At 53.9% G+C, this 20155-nt stretch overlaps 2 protein-coding genes across 2 annotated transcripts; both read left to right on the forward strand.

The window, feature by feature from the left end:
* The first annotated feature begins 1210 nt into the window (after positions 1–1210).
* LOC131584248 (protocadherin gamma-A6-like) lies at positions 1211–8914 on the forward strand. The gene is made up of 4 exons (XM_058849157.1): positions 1211–3656; positions 5328–5415; positions 5905–8227; positions 8878–8914. Exons 1-4 carry the CDS (start codon positions 1212–1214, stop codon positions 8912–8914), a joined length of 4893 nt encoding a protein of 1630 aa, XP_058705140.1. The 5' UTR covers position 1211.
* Positions 8915–10160: 1246 nt separating this feature from the next.
* On the forward strand, positions 10161–20131 carry LOC131584249 (protocadherin gamma-A10-like). Its single transcript, XM_058849158.1, has 3 exons — positions 10161–12990; positions 19686–19933; positions 20056–20131. The coding sequence occupies exons 1-3, from the start codon at positions 10549–10551 to the stop codon at positions 20129–20131; spliced, it is 2766 nt and encodes a 921-aa protein (XP_058705141.1). The 5' UTR covers positions 10161–10548.
* The last annotated feature ends 24 nt before the right edge of the window (positions 20132–20155 follow it).

Genomic DNA, 20155 nt, shown 5'->3' on the forward strand with positions numbered 1-20155 from the left:
CCAGCGTGGCTGAGGGAAGAATTGCTGGTCAAACTTAGGGGCAAGAAAGAAATGCAGAGCAGTGAGAGCAGGGACAAATGTCCTGGGAGAGTAGAGAGATGTTGCCTGGTTTTATTGGGGTTGGGTCAAGTTGGCCAAGGCATGGCTGGAGCTGAACTCTACAAGGAATGCAAAGAATAGCAAGAAGGACTTCTACAGGTAAGTCAGGCTGAAGAAGAAGGTTTTAAAACCCTGTATGTCTCCTGATGAACACAACTGACAAATAAACTGATAAAAACAGACAACAAGAAGCCTGAGGTACTTAGCCATATCTTTGCCTCAGTCATCACTGACAAGGTCTCTTCCCACACCTATCAAGTGGATGGAGCTCAAGGTAGGAACTGGGGGGGAAAAAGTCCCTCCCACTGTAAGAAACAGTGGTTCGTGACCACCTTAAGAACCTGAACAAAGAAAAGTCGGCTTCTGGCTTGTGCTATCACATGGGTTTGGAAATCTGAGGTTGATAATGGCATTCCAATACTAAGGTATATTGCCAGAAAAGATGAGGGAAATAAAAATGTCATCCAACCATGGCTGCTGAAAATGCTGGGCAATTAGTGGGGGAAATTGTGGCATTGAACTAATAGGCTATGATTTGTAATACTTCTGCTTATTAATAAAATTTTCCATCAGTATTGTTTCACCATTACAAAAACATTTTCCTCTGCGGTAGAAACAGCACAAAGACGTCTCTGCCTTCTTACCGATCTTGATGAACTTCTCAAAGAAGAGACGGGCTGGAGAAAAGCAGAGGCAGGAGGTCCCCGCTGGACAGGGCCCGATGTCTCCTTGGCGCTGCGCTGTCCCCGCGAGGTGTCCGTGGTCGAGGCAGCGCCCGGCAGCGCTCGGTGGCTGCAGTGCCGGGAGGAGGCTGCGGGTGCCGCTGTTGACCGAGAGGAGCGAGAGGAGGATCGGAGCGCTGGCGGCAGCCCCGCCCGCTGCGGACAGGATCTCTTGCCCGCTCCCATTCTGACTCGGCAGACGCCGGATTGGGATCGTCCCTGCGGTGCTGATCGCTGCTGCAGCGAGGCGGAGGAGCCAGCGGCAGCGGCCGGGAGCAGTGAGCCGGAGAAGAAATTAGAGCAGAAGCGGGAGCCGGAGAGGGTTCCAGATCGGCGGTCGGCGGGACGAGCTGCCCGCTGTGTTGCGGTGCCGGCTGTGCAGCGGCGGAGATGAGCTGGGCGGGGAGGCGCTGGGGCCGGCGGCAGCGAGCTGTGCTCTGGGCCGTCCTGCTGGCGGCGTGGGAGGCGGCGTGGGGGCAGCTGCGCTACTCGGTGCCCGAGGAGCTGCCCAAGGGCTCGTTCGTGGGCGACGTGGCCAAGGACCTGGGGCTGCAGCTGCCGGAGATCGGAGACCGAGGCGTGCGCATTGTTTCAGGAGGCATTATGCAGTATTTCGTTCTGCACGGGAAGACGGGCCATTTAGTGACTGCGGAGAGGATTGACAGAGAGCAGCTGTGCCGGCAGGTGGAGAAATGCGTGCTGCGCTGTGAGCTGATCGTGGAGGGACAGATGCAGGTTTATGGAATGGAAATCGAAATCACAGACATCAATGACAATGCACCGAGCTTTCGACAGACAGAAAAAGACCTGAGACTTATCGAGACGACAGCCCTAGGGTCTCGGTTTCCCCTGCCAGACGCACATGACCGGGATTCGGGTCGGAATTCCGTGCAGAGCTACGAGCTGAGCGGTGACGAGCACTTCTCGCTGGCCGTGCAGGCGGGCCCCGGCGGCGATCAGCGTCCCGAGCTGGTGCTGGCCAAGGCGCTGGACCGGGAGGAGGCGGCGTTTCACGAGCTGGTGCTGAGGGCGATGGACGGCGGCGATCCGGCACGGACGGGCACGGCTCGGATCCGTGTGACCGTGGTGGATGCGAACGACAACGCTCCCGTTTTCAGCCAGTCGGAGTACACGGTGCGTGTGCCCGAGGATGTGCCCGTGGGCTCTGTCCTCGTCACCGTCACGGCCACGGACGCCGACGAGGGGCTGAACGGTCACGTAAAATACAGTTTCCATAAAATTTCTGAGCGAGCCTCAGAACTTTTTAATCTCGACACTGAGACAGGAGAAATAACTGTAAAGGACAACTTGGATTTCGAGGAAATATTCTCCCACGAATTTGAGGTTCAGGCACATGATGGAGGAGAGCTCTCTGACACTGCAAATGTCGTGGTCACCGTGACAGACGTTAATGACAACGTGCCCAAGATTTCGGTGAAGTCAGCTCTCAACGAGATCTCCGAGGATGCCCCTCCAGAAACTGTTGTGGCTCTGCTGCACGTGCAGGACCGGGACTCGGGAGCCAACGGCGAAGTGCGCTGCTTGCTTGGAGGCGACGTCCCGTTCCGACTGGAGAAATCCCTTGAAAACTACTACCGTGTGGTGACAGCGAGAGAGCTGGACAGGGAGCAGGTATGGGAGTACAACGTGACGGTGCGGGCGGCTGACGGCGGGTCGCCGTCGCTGCAGAGCAGCGCGGTGCTGGCGCTGCGGGTGCTGGACGTGAACGACAACGCGCCGGTGTTCGCGGAGGAGCGCTACAGCGCGCGTGTGTGGGAGAACAACGCGGCGGGCGCGCTGGTGCTGACGGTGCGCGCCACGGACGCGGACTGGGGGCAGAACGCGCGCGTGCGGTACCGGCTGGCGGAGGGGCGGGTGCGGGGCGCGGCGCTGTCGTCGTACGTGTCGGTGCAGGCGGAGACGGGCGCGCTGTACGCGCTGCGCTCCTTGGACTACGAGGAGGTGCGCGAGCTGCGGCTGTGGGTGCTTGCGGAGGACGGCGGCGCGCCGGCGCTGAGCAGCAACGTGTCGGTGGTGCTGGTGATCGTGGACGAGAACGACAACGCGCCGCAGGTGCTGTACCCGCCGCTGTCTCGGGCGGCGGGCTCGGGCGGCGCGTGGTCGGGCGTGGAGCTGGCGCCGCGCTGGTCGGAGCCCGGCGCGCTGGTGGCCAAGGTGGTGGCGGTGGACGCGGACGCGGGGCAGAACGCGTGGCTGTCGTACGAGCTGGCCAAGGCGACGGAGCCGGGGCTGTTCCGCGTGGGGCTGCACAGCGGCGAGGTGCGCACGGCGCGCTCGCCGCTGGCCCGCGACGCGGCGCGCCAGAGCCTGGTGGTGCTGGTGAAGGACCACGGGCGGCCGGCGCTGTCGGCCACGGCCACGCTGAGCGTGCTGCTGGCCGAGAGCGTGGCCGAGCTGCTGGCCGAGCTGGGCAGCGCGGCCGAGGCGGCGGCGCCGGGCGAGCCGGCCGGCAGCCTGACGCGCTGGCTCGTGCTGGCCGTGGCCGCCGTGTCGTGCCTCTTCCTCGCCTTCCTGCTGCTGCTGCTGGCGCTGCGCCTGCGCCGCTGGCGCCGCCAGCACCTGCTGCCGGCCCAGAGCGGCGCCTTGCGCGGCGTGCCCGTGTCGCACTTCGTGGGCATCGACGGCGTGCGCGCCTTCCTGCAGTCCTACTCGCACGACGTGTCGCTCACGGCCGACTCGCGCAAGAGCCAGCTGCGCTTCTCGGCCGCCAGCTGCTGCGACACCCTCCCGGCTCAACCACCAGATGAGGCTTCGGGTCATCTTGTCCCTTCAGGAGATCAAGTTACTGAAAGCGGTGGGCAAGTTGCCTTTCAGGTGCGTTAATTTTTATATTATATTTAGTGGACGCGCTGTTTAGGATTCTTAGGGTAGCCACAGATGACTCACAGTCTTGGAAACCAGGTTTTAGGATAGTCACCCGCTCATGAATGCCATCTCCTGAATGCGTGCTGAGTCGGCCTTGTGTGCTTTAGGTGTCATGTTCTCTACCACTTGTCAGAGCTCTTTTTATCAAGCTTTCTCCAAGGCTGTAAGGCTCTGTTGCATATGCAACTTCACCAGGAAATCTCATTCTCTTGATCTACCATTCTTTAAAATTATTTAAATACTTGCTAGCACCCAGTTCCCAGCATTTCATTGTAATCCCCTGTATCATCTCTAAAATTCTGGTTGAATTCAGGGACCTTGTACCTTGAAAGCTGACACTTTGAAGTGCCCGATTTCTTCCATATTCGCCCTTCAACAAACGAATTATTTAATTCCTATGAAGGGCATTTGAAGAGATTAGTTTTAAATGGTGAAGAATTCCTCTGATAGAGTCCTTTTGCCACTGCTGGGTTTCATGACTTAACCTATGGATTCGATACAACTGTAGTTATCGATTACTGTGCAGGCATAGTCATCGAAATAAAGTATATTTACTAGAATCTAGATTAAAAAAATACTTAAATGCAAAGTACGATTCATCACTATAATAAGTTTCATCACTATTTATAATGTATCTAATTCTGGAATGCGAGTTAATCTTGAAACCACGGGTCTGGACTGTGTTTCTGTGTGTGATGCATCAAAACGTGTGTCTGGGTTATTACAAGTAATTCTCGCCATATAGGAGGCACTGAGTTGACTGCGACGTATTTCAACACAATTCCCCGGTGTAGACAACCATACCCATCTCTCTACATCTTGTGGAGATGCTCAAAATCTTGCACGGCTTCTGAGACATTACAAATTCAAATCCAAGTCTTGCTGTGACAGAATGTTAATTTATTACCCTAAGTTGTGTATAAGGTTCAGCTGGAGGTAAGGGAATTATCCTATCCTAGATGAACAACCACAGTTAGCAGAAAATCCTGTTTTCTAACAAGACATTACTGATCCGGGGAGGAAATCTTAATATTGGCATCTCGGACACCTAAGACTGGAGAACGTGCCAGAGCAACTCCATCGAGTAGATAGTGTGGAGTATTTTCTAACCTCACTTTATCTTCTGCATAACGGGCTGTGATAATATACAGCCTTCCTTCAGGATCTTTTGTCGTTATTATTTTGTTTGTGGGTTTGGAGATCTTTTTCTTTACCGTAAGAGAGACGCGGTTCTAATTTACAGATAAGATAAAACAGCTTTTCATAAGGAATCTGTTTAATCTTGGTTGTTCAAACAACCATAGATGCCGCCGACATTTCCCAGGAATTGCTCTTTAACGCCTGGGACCAGTATCAGAACGTTTAGGATATCAGGGAGTGGTTTGTGGGATACACACAAAAGAGGAATTCGGGGTTGGGTTGTATGGGTACTGATAAGATGATGCTGAGCTTTGAATGTGGAAAGAGATGGGATCAGGTCTGATGTGACCGCTCTGGTGTTTTCAGCACCTGGGATTCCCGGTTTCCCTTCTCCATCAACAACCACTGTTCAAAGCTGGAAAGGTTAATGTTAGCTGGGGATCTCTCAGCTATCGTGAATAAACCCACTGCCACGAGCAGCGTTTCAGCGTTCGATCCGCCTTGCCTTTTCCCTCACGGAAGGGGAACGATGACAGCGGGGACTCCAAGCGCCCCACCCAAGAGATCAGTAAGCTGACAATGGGGCAGAGACCAAGGTCCTGCCCCACATCCCTAAAGAAACGGGGGAGGATCTGTCCGACAGACTTGCAGGTGTAAGCAGCTCAGACAACAGGAATTCCTAGACGCACGGTTTCAGTAGTGATAGGGATTTTCTGTTGCTCCCTCCTGAAAACATCTGTATTTTCCAATCCTTCCCGATTCAATGGAGCGCAGAGCGGGACCTTCTGGCTGATCTTTCTCTTGGACGCTGCGGTTCTCGGACACGGACTCAGGGTGTCACTGTTGGCTTAAGCGGAGAAGCTGCTCGGACGTCGGCTCCTCCCCGGCGCCCGCATAGCCCTGCTCCGCACTGCTCAGAGCAGAGAGAAAAGCAGGAACCGCTCGACTCATCCCGTCCTCCGACCGGCAACAGGGATTTCATGTATTTATTTCTCTCGGATACTGGTCCAGCTACCCGGAAAGCCTAATTTTAAACCGTCCGCTGAATACCCTTCAGGAAAGCAGGGAATGGAGGTCAGATCGGCAGCTCAGGGCTGGGCAGGCGCTGGGCGGGTCGCTTTGCTGGCCGCGGTGCTGCTGTGCGTGTGGTGGCGGGCGGCGGGCGAGCGGCTCCGCTACGCCATCCCCGAGGAGCTGGGCAGAGGCTCGCTCGTGGGGCCGCTGGCGCGGGACCTGGGGCTGAGCGCGGACGAGCTGCCGGCGCGCAAGCTGCGGATAGTCGCTGGTGACGAAAAGCACTACTTTACTCTCCAGGAGGATAATACAAATCTGCGTGTAAATGACAGGATAGACCGAGAGAGCATCTGCGGGGCCGAGTCGCCCTGTGTCCTCAGTTTGGAGGCAGTCGTGGAAAACCCTTTCAATATATTTCATGTGAGTGTTACTATCCAGGATATCAATGACAATGCGCCACAGTTTGACAGAGAATTTGTTACCATAGAAATAATCGAGTCTACGCTTCCTGGGACCAGGTTCCCACTGGGCAGTGGCAGAGACCCTGACATTGGGGCAAACTCTCTACAGAACTACGAACTTACTCCCAACCCATCCTTCTCCCTTTTAGTGAGGGAGAGCCCTGATGGGACAAAACACGCTGAACTGGTCTTGGAGAAAGTCTTAGATCGAGAAAAACAGAAAAATCACCAATTGATACTGACGGCAGTGGATGGTGGGGATCCAGTTCGATCTGGGACCGCCCAGATTAAGATTAACGTGACTGACGCAAATGACAACCCACCGGTATTCACCAAAGAAATCTACACTGTTCAACTGATGGAAAACTTGCCAGAGGGCTCCTTAGCCTTTCAGGTGAAAGCTACTGACAGTGATGAAGGTACAAACGCAGAAATTACCTACTCTTTCAGCGACATAGCAAAAAGTATCCACAAGCTCTTCACTCTGGACCCTAGGACAGGGGACGTGAGGGTTACAGGACCCTTAGATTATGAAGAAAGGAAATACTACGAAGTGAGTGTTGAAAGCAAGGATGGGGGCGGGCTCACTGCACACGCCAAAGTACACATAGACATTATAGACGTAAACGACCATGCACCTACCCTTTCCCTACTGCCTATCTTGAACCCGATACCGGAGGACTCAGTCCCGAGCACAGTTGTAGCTGTGATCAATGTCCGTGACAGAGATTCGGGAGAAAACGGAGAGGTGAGCTGTAAAATGAACGAAAATTTGCCCTTCAGATTAGAAATGTCATCAGAGAACACATACAAACTAATAATAGCCAGTGCCCTGGACAGAGAAAACGTCTCCGTTTACAACATAACCATCACTGCCACAGACCGGGGCAGGCCGTCGCTGTGGAGCAGCAGGGAGCTGGTGCTGGAGGTGTCGGACGTGAACGACAACGCGCCGGTGTTCGAGGAGGCGGCGTACAGCGCGTACGTGGCGGAGAACAACGCGGCGGGCGCGCTGGTGCTGCGCGTGCAGGCGCGGGACGCGGACGCGGGCGCCAACGGGCGCGTGAGCTACTGGCTGGCGGGCGGCAGCGCGGGCGCGGCGGGCGCGGCGCCGCTGGTGTCGGTGGAGGCGCGGAGCGGCGCGCTGTACGCGCAGCGCTCCTTCGACTACGAGCAGTGCCGCGAGTTCGCGGTGGCCGTGCGGGCTCAGGACGGCGGCACGCCGGCGCGCAGCTCCACGGCCACGGTGCGCGTCTTCGTGCTGGACCGCAACGACAACGCGCCGCGGGTGCTCTGGCCGGCGGCAGGGGCGGCAACGGGAGAGGCGGCGGGAGAGGCGTCGTCTCCCTTCGAGGTGGTTCCGCGCTCGGCCGAGGCCGGCTACCTGGTGGCCAAGGTGGTGGCGGTGGACGCGGACGCGGGGCGCAACGCGTGGCTGTCGTACGAGCTGGTGCAGGCGTCGGAGCCGGCGCTGTTCCGCGTGGGGCTGCACAGCGGCGAGGTGCGCACGGCGCGCGCCGTGTCCGAGCGGGACGCGGCCAAGCAGCGTGTGGTGGCCGTGGTGAAGGACCACGGGCAGCCGGCGCTGTCGGCCACGGCCACGCTGCACGTGGTGCTGGCCGAGAGCTTGCAGGAGGCGCTGCCGGAGCTGAGCGAGCGGCCGGCGGGCGCCGAGGCGGCGGCGGCGGCGGCGGCCGAGCTGCAGTTCTACCTGGTGCTGGCGCTGGCGCTGCTGTCGGCGCTCTTGGTGCTGAGCGTGGCGCTGGCCGTGGTGGCGCGTCTGCGGCGGGCCGGGCCGCCCGCCGTGCTGCGCTGCCTGGGCGCGCAGCGCTTCTCGCTGGCCGGCGCCGCCTTCCCGGCCGACTTCTGCGAGGGCACCTTGCCCTACTCCTACAACCTGTGCGTGCCGCCGCCGGCCCGCGCCGTGCCCGAGGCCGCTTGGCCGCCGCCACCGCCGGTGCCGGCGGCGCCGGCGGTGCCCGTCCTGTCGGCGGAGGAGCTTCTGGGCGGCGATTCCTGCGAGAAGCCGAGCCCGAGCAGTAACGTCGTCGTGGGAGAGCCGCCCGCCGATGCTGCTGCACTGCAGGTGTGTAAAGCGTCAGCTCTTTCTGGTTTTAAAACTTTCTGAAACGTCGTTCATGTTTTCCGAGTATTCTCTGCGTGTTGTCATTGGGGACTTGTCATCTTTGTCTCTGCATAGTGGAGGAAGTTTTTCATTGTTTTCAGGTAACAGATTCAGCTGACAGGCTTTGACTTAATCTCTCCTTTCGGTTCGTGGCAGCATTTCTCAGAGTTTCTCTGTGATTCCTGAGACTGAAGTTTTTGTTTTTGTGAGTTGCACAGTCCTGTCTCCGTGATGGCTTGAATTCAGGAACAGGTAATGCCCCGTTCATGGTAGAGCAGGAAGCACTTAGTTCTTCCTTGGTCACAGGTTCACCTTCAGCCTCGAGGTTTTATCTTTAGAACTTGAGCTCAATAAATTAGAAAGTGTTCGTAGTATTGAAAGCAGATTGATGTTCTGTGGATTGTGAACGGCTGATTTCTGCATGATGGAGTCCAGGAGAAAAGAAAAGCCCTGGCAACGAGTGTTGAAACTTTCATCCTTCCTGACTTCTTTGCTGAGAAAATGTGTTCCTGGAATTAGAATATATTCAGAATATTGGTTGCAGATTGGTGTTCTGAGGAAAGAGAATGTCTGATTCTGCATGATGGAGTCGAGGAAAAAGGAGAAAACCACTGTGACCTGGTGTCGGATCTTTTATCCTTTTTGACCGCTTGGTTCAGTAAGGGGTCTGCTTGCAACCCATGTAGAGCTTTACACAAACCCGTTCGTTATACTTTGTTTTCTCCCGGTTTGATTTAGAAGGGAAACGAAAGTGGTCAGTTCCGTGTTCCATTCTGTGTTGGAACCGAATTTGTCTCCCTTTTCTGAGGTAAGAATGCAGTAGTGGGACCAGATGCCTTCCTTTATGCGTCCTGGCTGGCAGTTCGCCCTCTTTTGCTCTCCATCATCTTTATTTTATATGCTGGTGTGAGTGTTGAATGATTTCTGTTTCAGAGATGTTGATTTTTTTAATCCTCATTACGTAGAGAATGTTTGGGATATAGTGGAACTCGCATGTATCGAGAGCAGCTAATTCTGTTGACTGGGAAAAACCTCTGAGATACGGAGGGATCACCTATGAGGGAGACTGTAAAAACGACGGTTTAGGCACTTGAATCATTCCCATTTGCATATTGATTAGTGGTCAGCCCAGTTTGAAGGTCACAATTGTACTTTTATTCTTCGGTTCTATAATGCCATTCTTGGAAACACATCGTATCAGCGTCGTTAAGAAATGCATAAATGAATAATTTACTAACGAGCTTCAATGCTTTACACGTTGATTTCAGAATAAAAGAAACCTAGAATGGATTTATGAAACTTAAATCTCTGTTAAATAAGGAAATACTATGTTTATCTTAGGAAAGGATGTCCAGGATTTGAAGTTCTGAAAGTTTCCTTTGATAGTTTTAGCTGCATCTTTATTTGTCCAGGTTATTCATTCCTGTAACAATTAAGTCCCTGACTTGAAGAAGCATGCAATTGCTCTCGTCCCGCTTGTGTTAATGAACCTGATAGCCGTGTTAATTCGGGATATGGAATCCTCCCGTTTTGAGCAAAAAGCATAAAGCGAACAATAAACAACAGGGTAAAATACGGAAAATGTGTTTGAATTTACATTTAATGACATTATTGTTTCGTTTCCTGTGCGGTTAAAGAACCGCGCTCACGGAATATCTCTGTCTTCCTGCCGATCGCGATGCCCTGGAGGGCAAAAGGCGAGATGGGCTGGAGAAAAGCGGAGGCAGGAGATCGTGGCGGGACGGAAAGCGGCGTGTGGGTGGCGAGTGGTCCCTGTTTGTAGGCAGGCAGGGCGGGCAGCGCTCGGTGGCTGCAGTGCCGGGAGGAGGCTGCGGGCGCCGCTGTTGACCGAGAGGAGCGAGAGGAGGATCGGAGCGCTGGCGGCAGCCCCGCCCGCTGCGGCCAGGCTGGATCGCTGGATCGCTGGATTGGTGGGTGGGCAGGCCGGGCGGCGGTGTGCGATCGTGCTGCCGGTGCGGATCCGTGCGGCGGAGAGGCGGCGGAGGCTGGGGCAGGGCCCGGGAGCGGAGAGGCCGGTGGGAAAGGTCAGCAAGCGCTGGGAGCTGAGCAGCAGCGGCAGCGGGGAGCTAAGTTGTCGGAGATGAGCTGGGCGGGGAGGCGCTGGGGCCGGCGGCAGCGAGCTGTGCTCTGGGCCGTCCTGCTGGCGGCGTGGGAGGCGGCGTGGGGGCAGCTGCGCTACTCGGTGCCCGAGGAGCTGCCCAAGGGCTCGTTCGTGGGCGACGTGGCCAAGGACCTGGGACTGCAGCTGCCGGAGCTCAGCGGTCGTGGTGCCCGCATTGTCTCGGAAGGTCGGACGCAATATTTCGCTTTGCACGGGAAGACGGGACATTTAGTGACGGCGGAGAGGATCGACAGAGAGCAGCTGTGCCGGCAGTTGGAAAAATGCGTGCTGCGCTGTGAGCTGATCGTGGAGGGGGAAATGATGGTTTACCGAATCGAAGTGGAGATCACGGACATTAATGACAACGCGCCCAGCTTTAAAGAAAGTGAGTTTGAGGAGAGGATTAGCGAGACGACAGCTCCAGGATCGCGGTTTCCTCTGGCCAGGGCTCATGACCCGGACTCTGGACGAAACTCCCTGCAGAGCTACGAGCTGAGCGGTGACGAGCACTTCTCACTGGCCGTGCAGGCGGGCCCCGGCGGCGATCAGCGTCCCGAGCTGGTGCTGGCCAAGGCGCTGGACCGGGAGGAGGCGGCGTTTCACGAGCTGGTGCTGAGGGCGATGGACGGCGGCGATCCGGCACGGACGGGCACGGCTCGGATCCGTGTGACCGTGGTGGACGCCAACGACAACGCGCCCGTGTTCAGCCAGGCGGAGTACACGGTGCGTGTGCCCGAGGACGTGCCCGTGGGCTCTGTCCTTGTCACCGTCACGGCCACGGACGCTGACGAGGGGCTGAACGGGGAAGTTAAATACTCGTTGAAGAATGAGGCGGGCACGGCTATTTTCCGTCTGGACTCTGAGAGTGGAGGGATCACTCTGTTGCAGAGCCTGGACTACGAGGAAGGCGGCATTTACGAACTGGAGGTGCAGGCACGGGATGGAGGAGGCCTTTTCGACACTGCCAAAATCGTGATCACCGTCACAGACATAAATGATAACGCACCTGTGATTTCTGTGCGGTCATCGCTGAGTGAGATTTCTGAGGACGCCCCGTCGGGGACGGTGGTCGCCCTGCTCCATGTGTATGATCAAGACTCGGGAGCCAACGGCGAGGTGCGCTGCTCGCTTGACACGGGTCTGTCCTTCCGGCTGGAGAAGTCTTTTGACGATTACTACCGTGTGGTGACAGCGAGAGAGCTGGACCGGGAGCAGGTGTCGGAGTACAACGTGACGGTGCGGGCGGCAGACGGCGGGTCGCCGTCGCTGCAGAGCAGCGCGGTGCTGGCGCTGCGGGTGCTGGACGTGAACGACAACGCGCCGGTGTTCGCGGAGGAGCGCTACAGCGCGCGTGTGTGGGAGAACAACGCGGCGGGCGCGCTGGTGCTGACGGTGCGCGCCACGGACGCGGACTGGGGGCAGAACGCGCGCGTGCGGTACCGGCTGGCGGAGGGGCGGGTGCGGGGCGCGGCGCTGTCGTCGTACGTGTCGGTGCAGGCGGAGACGGGCGCGCTGTACGCGCTGCGCTCCTTGGACTACGAGGAGGTGCGCGAGCTGCGGCTGTGGGTGCTTGCGGAGGACGGCGGCGCGCCGGCGCTGAGCAGCAACGTGTCGGTGGTGCTGGTGATCGTGGACGAGAACGACAACGCGCCGCAGGTGCTGTACCCGCCGCTGTCTCGGGCGGCGGGCTCGGGCGGCGCGTGGTCGGGCGTGGAGCTGGCGCCGCGCTGGTCGGAGCCCGGCGCGCTGGTGGCCAAGGTGGTGGCGGTGGACGCGGACGCGGGGCAGAACGCGTGGCTGTCGTACGAGCTGGCCAAGGCGACGGAGCCGGGGCTGTTCCGCGTGGGGCTGCACAGCGGCGAGGTGCGCACGGCGCGCTCGCCGCTGGCCCGCGACGCGGCGCGCCAGAGCCTGGTGGTGCTGGTGAAGGACCACGGGCGGCCGGCGCTGTCGGCCACGGCCACGCTGAGCGTGCTGCTGGCCGAGAGCGTGGCCGAGCTGCTGGCCGAGCTGGGCAGCGCGGCCGAGGCGGCGGCGCCGGGCGAGCCGGCCGGCAGCCTGACGCGCTGGCTCGTGCTGGCCGTGGCCGCCGTGTCGTGCCTCTTCCTCGCCTTCTTGCTGCTGCTGCTGGCGCTGCGCCTGCGCCGCTGGCGCCGCCAGCACCTGCTGCCGGCCCAGAGCGGCGCCTTGCGCGGCGTGCCCGTGTCGCACTTCGTGGGCATCGACGGCGTGCGCGCCTTCCTGCAGTCCTACTCGCACGACGTGTCGCTCACGGCCGACTCGCGCAAGAGCCAGCTGCGCTTCTCGGCCGCCAGCTGCTGCGACACCCTCCCGGCGCGTCCTCTGCCCGACGAGCCCGCGCCGCTGCTCGGCGACGAGGACCCTGCCGCCGCCCTGCCCGCCGATCCCGCCGCTCCCTCGGTGAGTTGCTCTGGGCACGTTTTCTCCGACACTCGTGCTTCCTCCTGATGCTCCCGTGTCCTTTCCCCTCCCTCTTCTCTGCCTTGCCAAGGAGATTTTGCTTCCAAGCGAGGTCGAGTTTCCCTCGGTGACGTTCTTATGGCTGGTGCCCGTTGGTGTCGTTCTTTGGACATGGGGTCTGTGGTCAGCCTTGCAGTTAGTGGAGAAGGAAGGAGGGAAAAGGCTGCTGCTGGCAGGCTGTTCGTTAGGTTGTGAGTTTGGGTATTTCTCAGGTTGGAGTTGTTTTCCCACCATGTCACCTGTGCTGTGAAGAATCAGTGTTGCTGTTAGTGTTGGATGTTCTGAAGTGATGTATGGCGTTATGAGGAAATACAACTTTTTTTGAGGCTCATGTGTCTTCCCAACAGCACATGTGCTGGAACAGGCTGAATGTGTCTAGATCAAAAGTCTGATGGCTTTGCATGGAACTTCTCTGCACGTTGTTCTCAGCCTTTATCGTTCTCCATGATCCATAGTGGAGGTGAGCAGGAAAAGTCTTTGCATCATCCATGCTTTGATCTTTGTCCTCATCCAGGGATATGGCCGGGCAAGAAGTGTTCCTTGATGATGTCTGTGTACCTGTTATGAAGATGAAGGATCCTCTTAGAAGCTGTGGCTCTTTGAAAATGCTGTGGGTGTATGTATGTGGAGGAGGAAATGCAGGAGGAAATGGCAGAACTGCTTTGTTTCTTTCTTGTTTTTGAATGGTGAGATTGAGCTGGATGAGCCTCGGCTATAAAATATTTGTCATGGCAAGAGTATTGGCTGGATGGGAAGGGAGAGATTTAATTTGCAGCAGGAGATAGAAGCTGGGCATAATTCCCGCTGTGCAGATATTCACTGAGTCCATCTCTATTGGAAGACTGCTCAGCTTTTCCTTTTCGAGCTATGAAGTCTCTTCCCAGAACTTGAGTGAGCAGGCAAATGTCACTTCCATAGTGCAGAGGTGGAAAATGGCTGTGATGGTGTGAAGAGAAATGGTGTGGGGAACTGGGCCTCCAGTGTCACGTGTTTTGAAGCTGTGTGGGTGAAAGAAGGCCATGGATGATGGGAAGGGTTGGAAATTAGAGTTGTGTGAGCTGTTCATGAATGTCTGCTGCAAGCCTGAAGGGAATGTTTTCCTCCATTCCCTGTCCAGTTCCTCTCTCCAGCATGAACCAACGTGGGGTTTTCCCTGTGAATGTAATTGTCTAGAAGATCTGTGTAGCAGGTGGCTGGAGAACCCTGTGAGGTTCTTCCAAAGTATTTGCATTCCATCATAATTGTGTCACTGAAAAGCTTCACTTGGTGCTTATGGAAGATGCCGTATGGGAAGAGCAAGCAATGTCTTCATTGCCTGTAACCAACGTTATTGATCATCTCCTGTGAGTTATATAACCCAGAAGAGTGTTGTGAGCTCTTCAATCCTGCAGGTGTTAACTTTCTGTCTCAGTCTTCTGATGTTCTGAAGATGGATCTTTCATGTTTAGAGGTGAAAAGAGAGAGACTTTCATAGTCAGGTTTCTGGAAAATGTCATGGTAAGAATTGCTTTTTCTTGTGTCATGGCTAAGGTGAGAAGTCAAATATTATCCATGGTAAGTGTCAGTCTATTGGGAACGGTGAGAAGAATGACTCAGACTTTCTTGGGAGTCGAACAGGAGAATTTCTCTCTGGTTTATTACTTCAGATCTTTATTATAGACAGATACATGAAAGTACAGAAAAGTAAAACTCTTAGTGGTTTGTAAACTAACACATCAGCATCATTGGTCAGTGGGGTACACCACCCCTCGAACTTCTCTTGCAAGAAAACAAGGAACAGGCAAAGAGCACCTGCAAGGCTGCTTTCTATCTCAGAGCATTGTTTTAATTCCTCCTTATGATTTCCCAGGCCACTTTCTTAGGCCAGACTGAGAAAGTTATGTGGCCTGCTATTCCACAGGCACCGTGCTCCTTGCTTCACAGTTAGCATCCATAGGTAAGGGGATCCTGTGTGAGCCACTTTCCTTTTGGTGGAGTCTGTGTAGATTCTGAAGATCTGTGATAAGCATGTGAGCTGTGAAGGGTTAGGGGGGAGTGTTGGGGATGTGGTGTGCGAGGAGGTAGTGGAGGAGACATGTCATGTGTTGTGTTGATGCCCAGGGCTATTGGTGGCCTGATGAAAATGAGTCAGGAGGAGTCTCATGATTTGATCTTGTGTGGTTTTGGCTCAAATGGCGCAGTTTGTGTTCCATTTTCTGTTGCATCAAGAGTGGTGGTCACCCATGTTGTGAGGAGTGGATGTGGTGAAGAATGGTGATGTTGGCTTTGAGGTGATGCTTGGATGGCTGGGTCTTTGCCAGAGCTGCTGAAAATTGATGGCCTCTGTAACATTTTACAATTGTTCCAATAATTGGGAAGAACAGCATAATCTCATTTGTGATGCTTGGGAGTTGAGAAGATGTGCACATGAACTTTCTTCTAATGATGTCTGCATTCAGTCTTTGCTTTCATGTTCTGTTTGGGGAGAGAGAAGAAGTCTGTCTCTGCAGAGACAGGGCCAGTGCTGGAGTTCACTGTGATATAGTTCCAAATGAATGAATGAATGTTGTCAATGTCTGTTTGTTCTAGTAGTTAGATGAGGCTCAGAGCTGTGGTTCCAAGGTTTTTCTTTCTCTTTCTATGCAAGGAAATGAGTGTCTGGTGTGTGTGTAGTGATCTCCTGTGTGAGGCGTCCTGTGCATTCGTTACAATCGAGTTCTTGTGTTGTGTATGTGGTACAGTTGAGACAATCTGAAATGTGAGGCCATGATGGATACTCTGCTCGTGTTTTTCCATTCTCTGCTGGCTTGATTAACTTTTTTTGGCTGATTTGTTTGGTTTGGGTCGGGTTGGGCTTCGTTGAGTTGGTTGTTCGCTTGTTATTGCTTTTTTGTGTGTCAAGCAGAAAAGTTGATCCTCACTGTGCCTGGCAATCCTTCAAGCTCCAGACCATGTAATTATCCTGTATTGAGAGTGTCTGTCATCCATACCTTGAAGCTGTAAATGTAATCATAGAATCACAGAAACACAGAGCTGTAGAATGGTTTGTGCTGAAAAGGACCATCAATATCGTCTCCTTTGTACTCCTCTGCCATGGGCAGGGACACCTTCCAGCAGAGCAGCTTCTTCAGAGCCCCACCAGCTGGACACTGAATATTACATTTAAGAAATACAACTTCATAAATATTCATTTCTGAAAGGTGTTTTTTCTGTATGGAACTGTACATATAGAGCCACAATTCCTGGATGGAACAATAACTAATTGTATGTGAAACATACATTATCCATTTGTTTCTCTATGCAACGTTGTGTTTATAGTTTCTTCAGAGTTCTAATTGCACTTTCATTTGGGCCCTTCTTTGCAGAAAGGTTGCAGTTGTTTTTCACAATTCTGGTCAGTAATTTGAAAATTGAAACAGTCGTTTATCTGCACATCTCTAATTGAGCGACCCAGAAAAGAACTGTGAGTGGGGAATAGGAAGAAGAGGAAGCAGAAGCAATTAGAGAATCTGTTTTAATTGGTCAGAAGATTTAACTTGAGAGAGAGGCTGAAGAGAAGCTGTTTAAAATGCTGGTTTCATATTTGTGCAAGGTGAGCAGGCCGTGAAGTAGAAGAAGGTCATTGTGGTGAGGATTATTTCTTCAACTGAAGCCCCCTATCCTCTGTCCAGTAAAATTCTTTAGGGCCACACTTGCAGCTTGAAACCTCAGTGAATTCCAGGTGCTCTCGGGTGTGAATTTTAGGGCCTGAAATAATAGCCTAACAGACTTCACTGTGGTCATCTCTGACAACTTGTTGTCTTCTAATACTCCCTAGGCTTAAAGAATTAAAGTTTTGTGTTTTTCTGTATGTGTTGTTTTCTTCTGAGTTGTTTTTCCTTGATTTATCTTGTTGGTGGGCCTACTAAAAATTATCAACTAGCCATCTCTTTGTACTGACCTCTGGTGTGTAACCATCTCCTTCTCTTGTTCATTGGGTGTGGAAGGCAGGAGATATGAGAGTGACTTTGTGTTCTGTTACTGTTGGCAGAAATAAATGAAAATATGGCTTTAGTCATCTTAATACACCTTTCATCTGTGTTGAACAGAGCATGTGATAAGGTCAGGGAGGAGATTCCCTGGAAGCCAATGATTTGATGAGCCATTCTCCATTGGATGACCGCTAATCTTTTAGTGTGGTTCTTTATCATTTGTGTGCTTTGGAATCCTTCAGTTCCTTCTCATACCGGTGGTGAGCAGAGAAATGTCCCTCTGTTCTGGCTGTGGCTGTAGTGCATTATCATCTCCTGATAAATGTGCCCAGGGAGGAGATGGCCACAAGCGAAAGCTTCCAGTTGCATGGTGGAGAAGGAAAAGAAGAGAGGGGATCTGTGAGTGTGAGGCCAGAGAAGAAGTGGGTCATTGCCTTGCTTGTCCCATGTCAGAGATCCCCCAAGGCTGTGCCTGATGGAGTAGGGTGTGCTTTGAGTTGCTTGTGTAGAGCAAGGGAGACCTACAAAGTGTTATTGCCTCTGTTAATTTCTATGTGTTTGTAACTCTTGCATTGCTTGTTGTCATGAGCTGAAGCTCAGCGTGTCTGATCTCCTGTGGAAGGTCTCCTGTGTCCCAATTGTCTGAGTGCAGGTGCAGTTCCCTCACCCACCTGAGATGTTTAGAGGTGTAAAGAGGAAGGGTTTCCTAAGCACATGTGTGCTCAGCCAGGAACACTTTGTCTGTGGTGTAATAATGCAGAATCATCTCTGCTGCAGTCGTCCAAGTGCAGAGCGGCCACCCAGGCCAGCCAAGACTTTCTGGGGCAGAGCAGGGGCCAGTGGGAGAACGTGTGCAGTGTCCCCCACATCATCATCACGCACAGGAACTTGCTGGGCAATGATCTGGAGGCTGTTCAATGGCTGAGGAACAGGCTGGAGAGTCGTGGCTGAAGAGTTATAGGCAGTGGCTCAATGTGCAGGTGGAAAGCAGTAACTGGTGCTGTCCCTCAAGTTTCCTTAGTAGGACCAGTCCTGCTGAGTGGCTTCATGGACAATGGGATTGAGTGAACGTGCAGCAAATTTACAGCTGACAGCAAGTGGAGTTGATTGACAAGAGGGCAGAGATGCCAGCAAGGGACAGGCTGGAGAAGTGGCCCCATGCAAACATCCTGAAGTTGAAGAGGGCCAAGTGTCAAGTCCTGCACGTGGGTTAGGGCAATCCCCAGTTTACACAGAGAGTAGGGGACAAGGAAGAGGTGTGCAGAGAAGTCCTTTGGGTTCTTGGTGAGTGATAAGATGGGACATGAGGTGCCAGTGAGCACCTGCTGCTCCAATTGTGTCCTGCACATGTACTCTGCCCAGCAGCAGGTCGGAGCAGGTCCTTCCCCCCCTCCCAAATCTTTTTGTGAGACCGTAGAGTGCATGCAAATCTTTGGCCAATATCCCAGGTGGCCATGGTGGAGTGTTGAGAAGGATGATGGAAGTGGTCTGAGGATTGGAACATGTGAGCTGTGCAGAAGGATGGAAGGAGTTTAGGTGTTGTAGCATGGAGAAAAGATCGCTGTGTGTAGACTTTTGGCAGTGTTCTTTTGGGGTTTTTTGCTGTTCCAAATTACAAATGAGCTTATAGGAAATATTGACAGGGCACATTTCACCACGACCAGTGGTCATAGGACAGCAGGGAAGTGTTTTTAAGTAAGAGAAGGGAGGTTTTGCTTAGGCTAAATCTTTCCTGTTTTGTTAGTGGGATACTGAAACATACAGCCCTGAGAAGTTTTGGATATGACTGCAAATTTGAAGCCTAGGAGAAAGTGTTCCTTCTCATGGCAGAGGTGTGAGTTCAAGGACCTTTAAAGAAGGTTTATGTAGGAAACTGAAAGTAATGTTTAGCTCTATGAAGGACTCAGCATTTCTTTGCGCTTTCCATTTTCACGGGCTTAGATATGGAGATGTAGATGAAACAATTTTAACGAGTGAGGAAGAACTAAAAATAGTATTCTGGTATCTTGGCATAGAAATGGCTTACAGTGCTTTAGGATGATCTATATCTCAGATTAATTAATCCCCGGTAATGAAGGACAAACCAGGGTATGTGACAATTTGTAAAAATCTCTTGAAGTCTTTCCTATTATATCATTTATTGTTACTGTACGAGTGCTATGTTTTTATTAAGAGCTGCTGAATTCCATTCTTTGCTGGTGTGCCATGAATATTTGGTACTGATTGTTCAATTAAAATAATTGTTTTGCGACTCAAAAGAATGGCCTAAGGTCACATCTGGGATAGAATGGCCTTGGAGTGGAAACAACTTGAATGAGGAAGAAACAAAAGAGTAAAAGTTATTCTGCTATCACTGCATAGGAGTTGCTTACATTGTTTTAGGCTGATCTATATCCCATATTACTTCATCCCAGATAATGATGGACAATTCAAGATATGGGACAACAGTGCTGAACAACTCTTGAAGTATTCCATATATTATCGTTTATTGCTACTATAAATGTGTCACGATTTTATTAAGGGCAGCTGAATTCTGGTATTAATTGAGGAGCCATGAATATTTGTTTCTGAGCGTTCAATGAAAGCAATTGTTTTGCGCCTGAAAAGAATGGCCTAAGATGACATGGTGGATAGAATGTGGTTGTAGTGGAATGGAGCAGGAGCTTGTGTGCTTGGTGTTTGCAGCGGAGGAGCGAGGCCGGAGGCGGTGCAGCCGCTGAGGCCCGGCCCAAGGCGGGCCCCGTTGAGCGCGGCCATCGGGCGGCTGCAGTGGCGTGGCGGCGCCTCCGGGTGCCGCTGTTGGCCGCCGCCTCCCGGCGCTGGAGCCGCCGCCGCCGCCGCCGCAGCGTCCTGCCCCCGCAGGCTGCTCGCTCGGCCGGCGCCGGCCAGAGCGGCAGCGGCAGCGGCAGCAGCAGCGGCGAGAGGCGGCTTTGGTGCGGCTTTGGTGCGGCTTTGGTGCGGCTTTGGTGCGGCTTTGGTACGGCTTTGGTGCGGCTTTGGTGCGGCTTTGGTGCGGCTTTGGTGCGGCTTTGTTGCTTCTCTTGTCGGGGAGCAGCGGCGTGGTTGTGGGGCCGAGCGGACTGTGTTTGGTGCGGCTTTGGCCCGTGCGCTGTGTGGCGAGAGCGGCGTGAAGGGAGGCAGGGCAGCGGCAGGAG

The sequence above is a fragment of the Poecile atricapillus genome, chromosome 13, assembly GCF_030490865.1.
Source record: "Poecile atricapillus isolate bPoeAtr1 chromosome 13, bPoeAtr1.hap1, whole genome shotgun sequence".
NCBI classification, from domain to species: Eukaryota; Metazoa; Chordata; class Aves; order Passeriformes; family Paridae; genus Poecile; species Poecile atricapillus.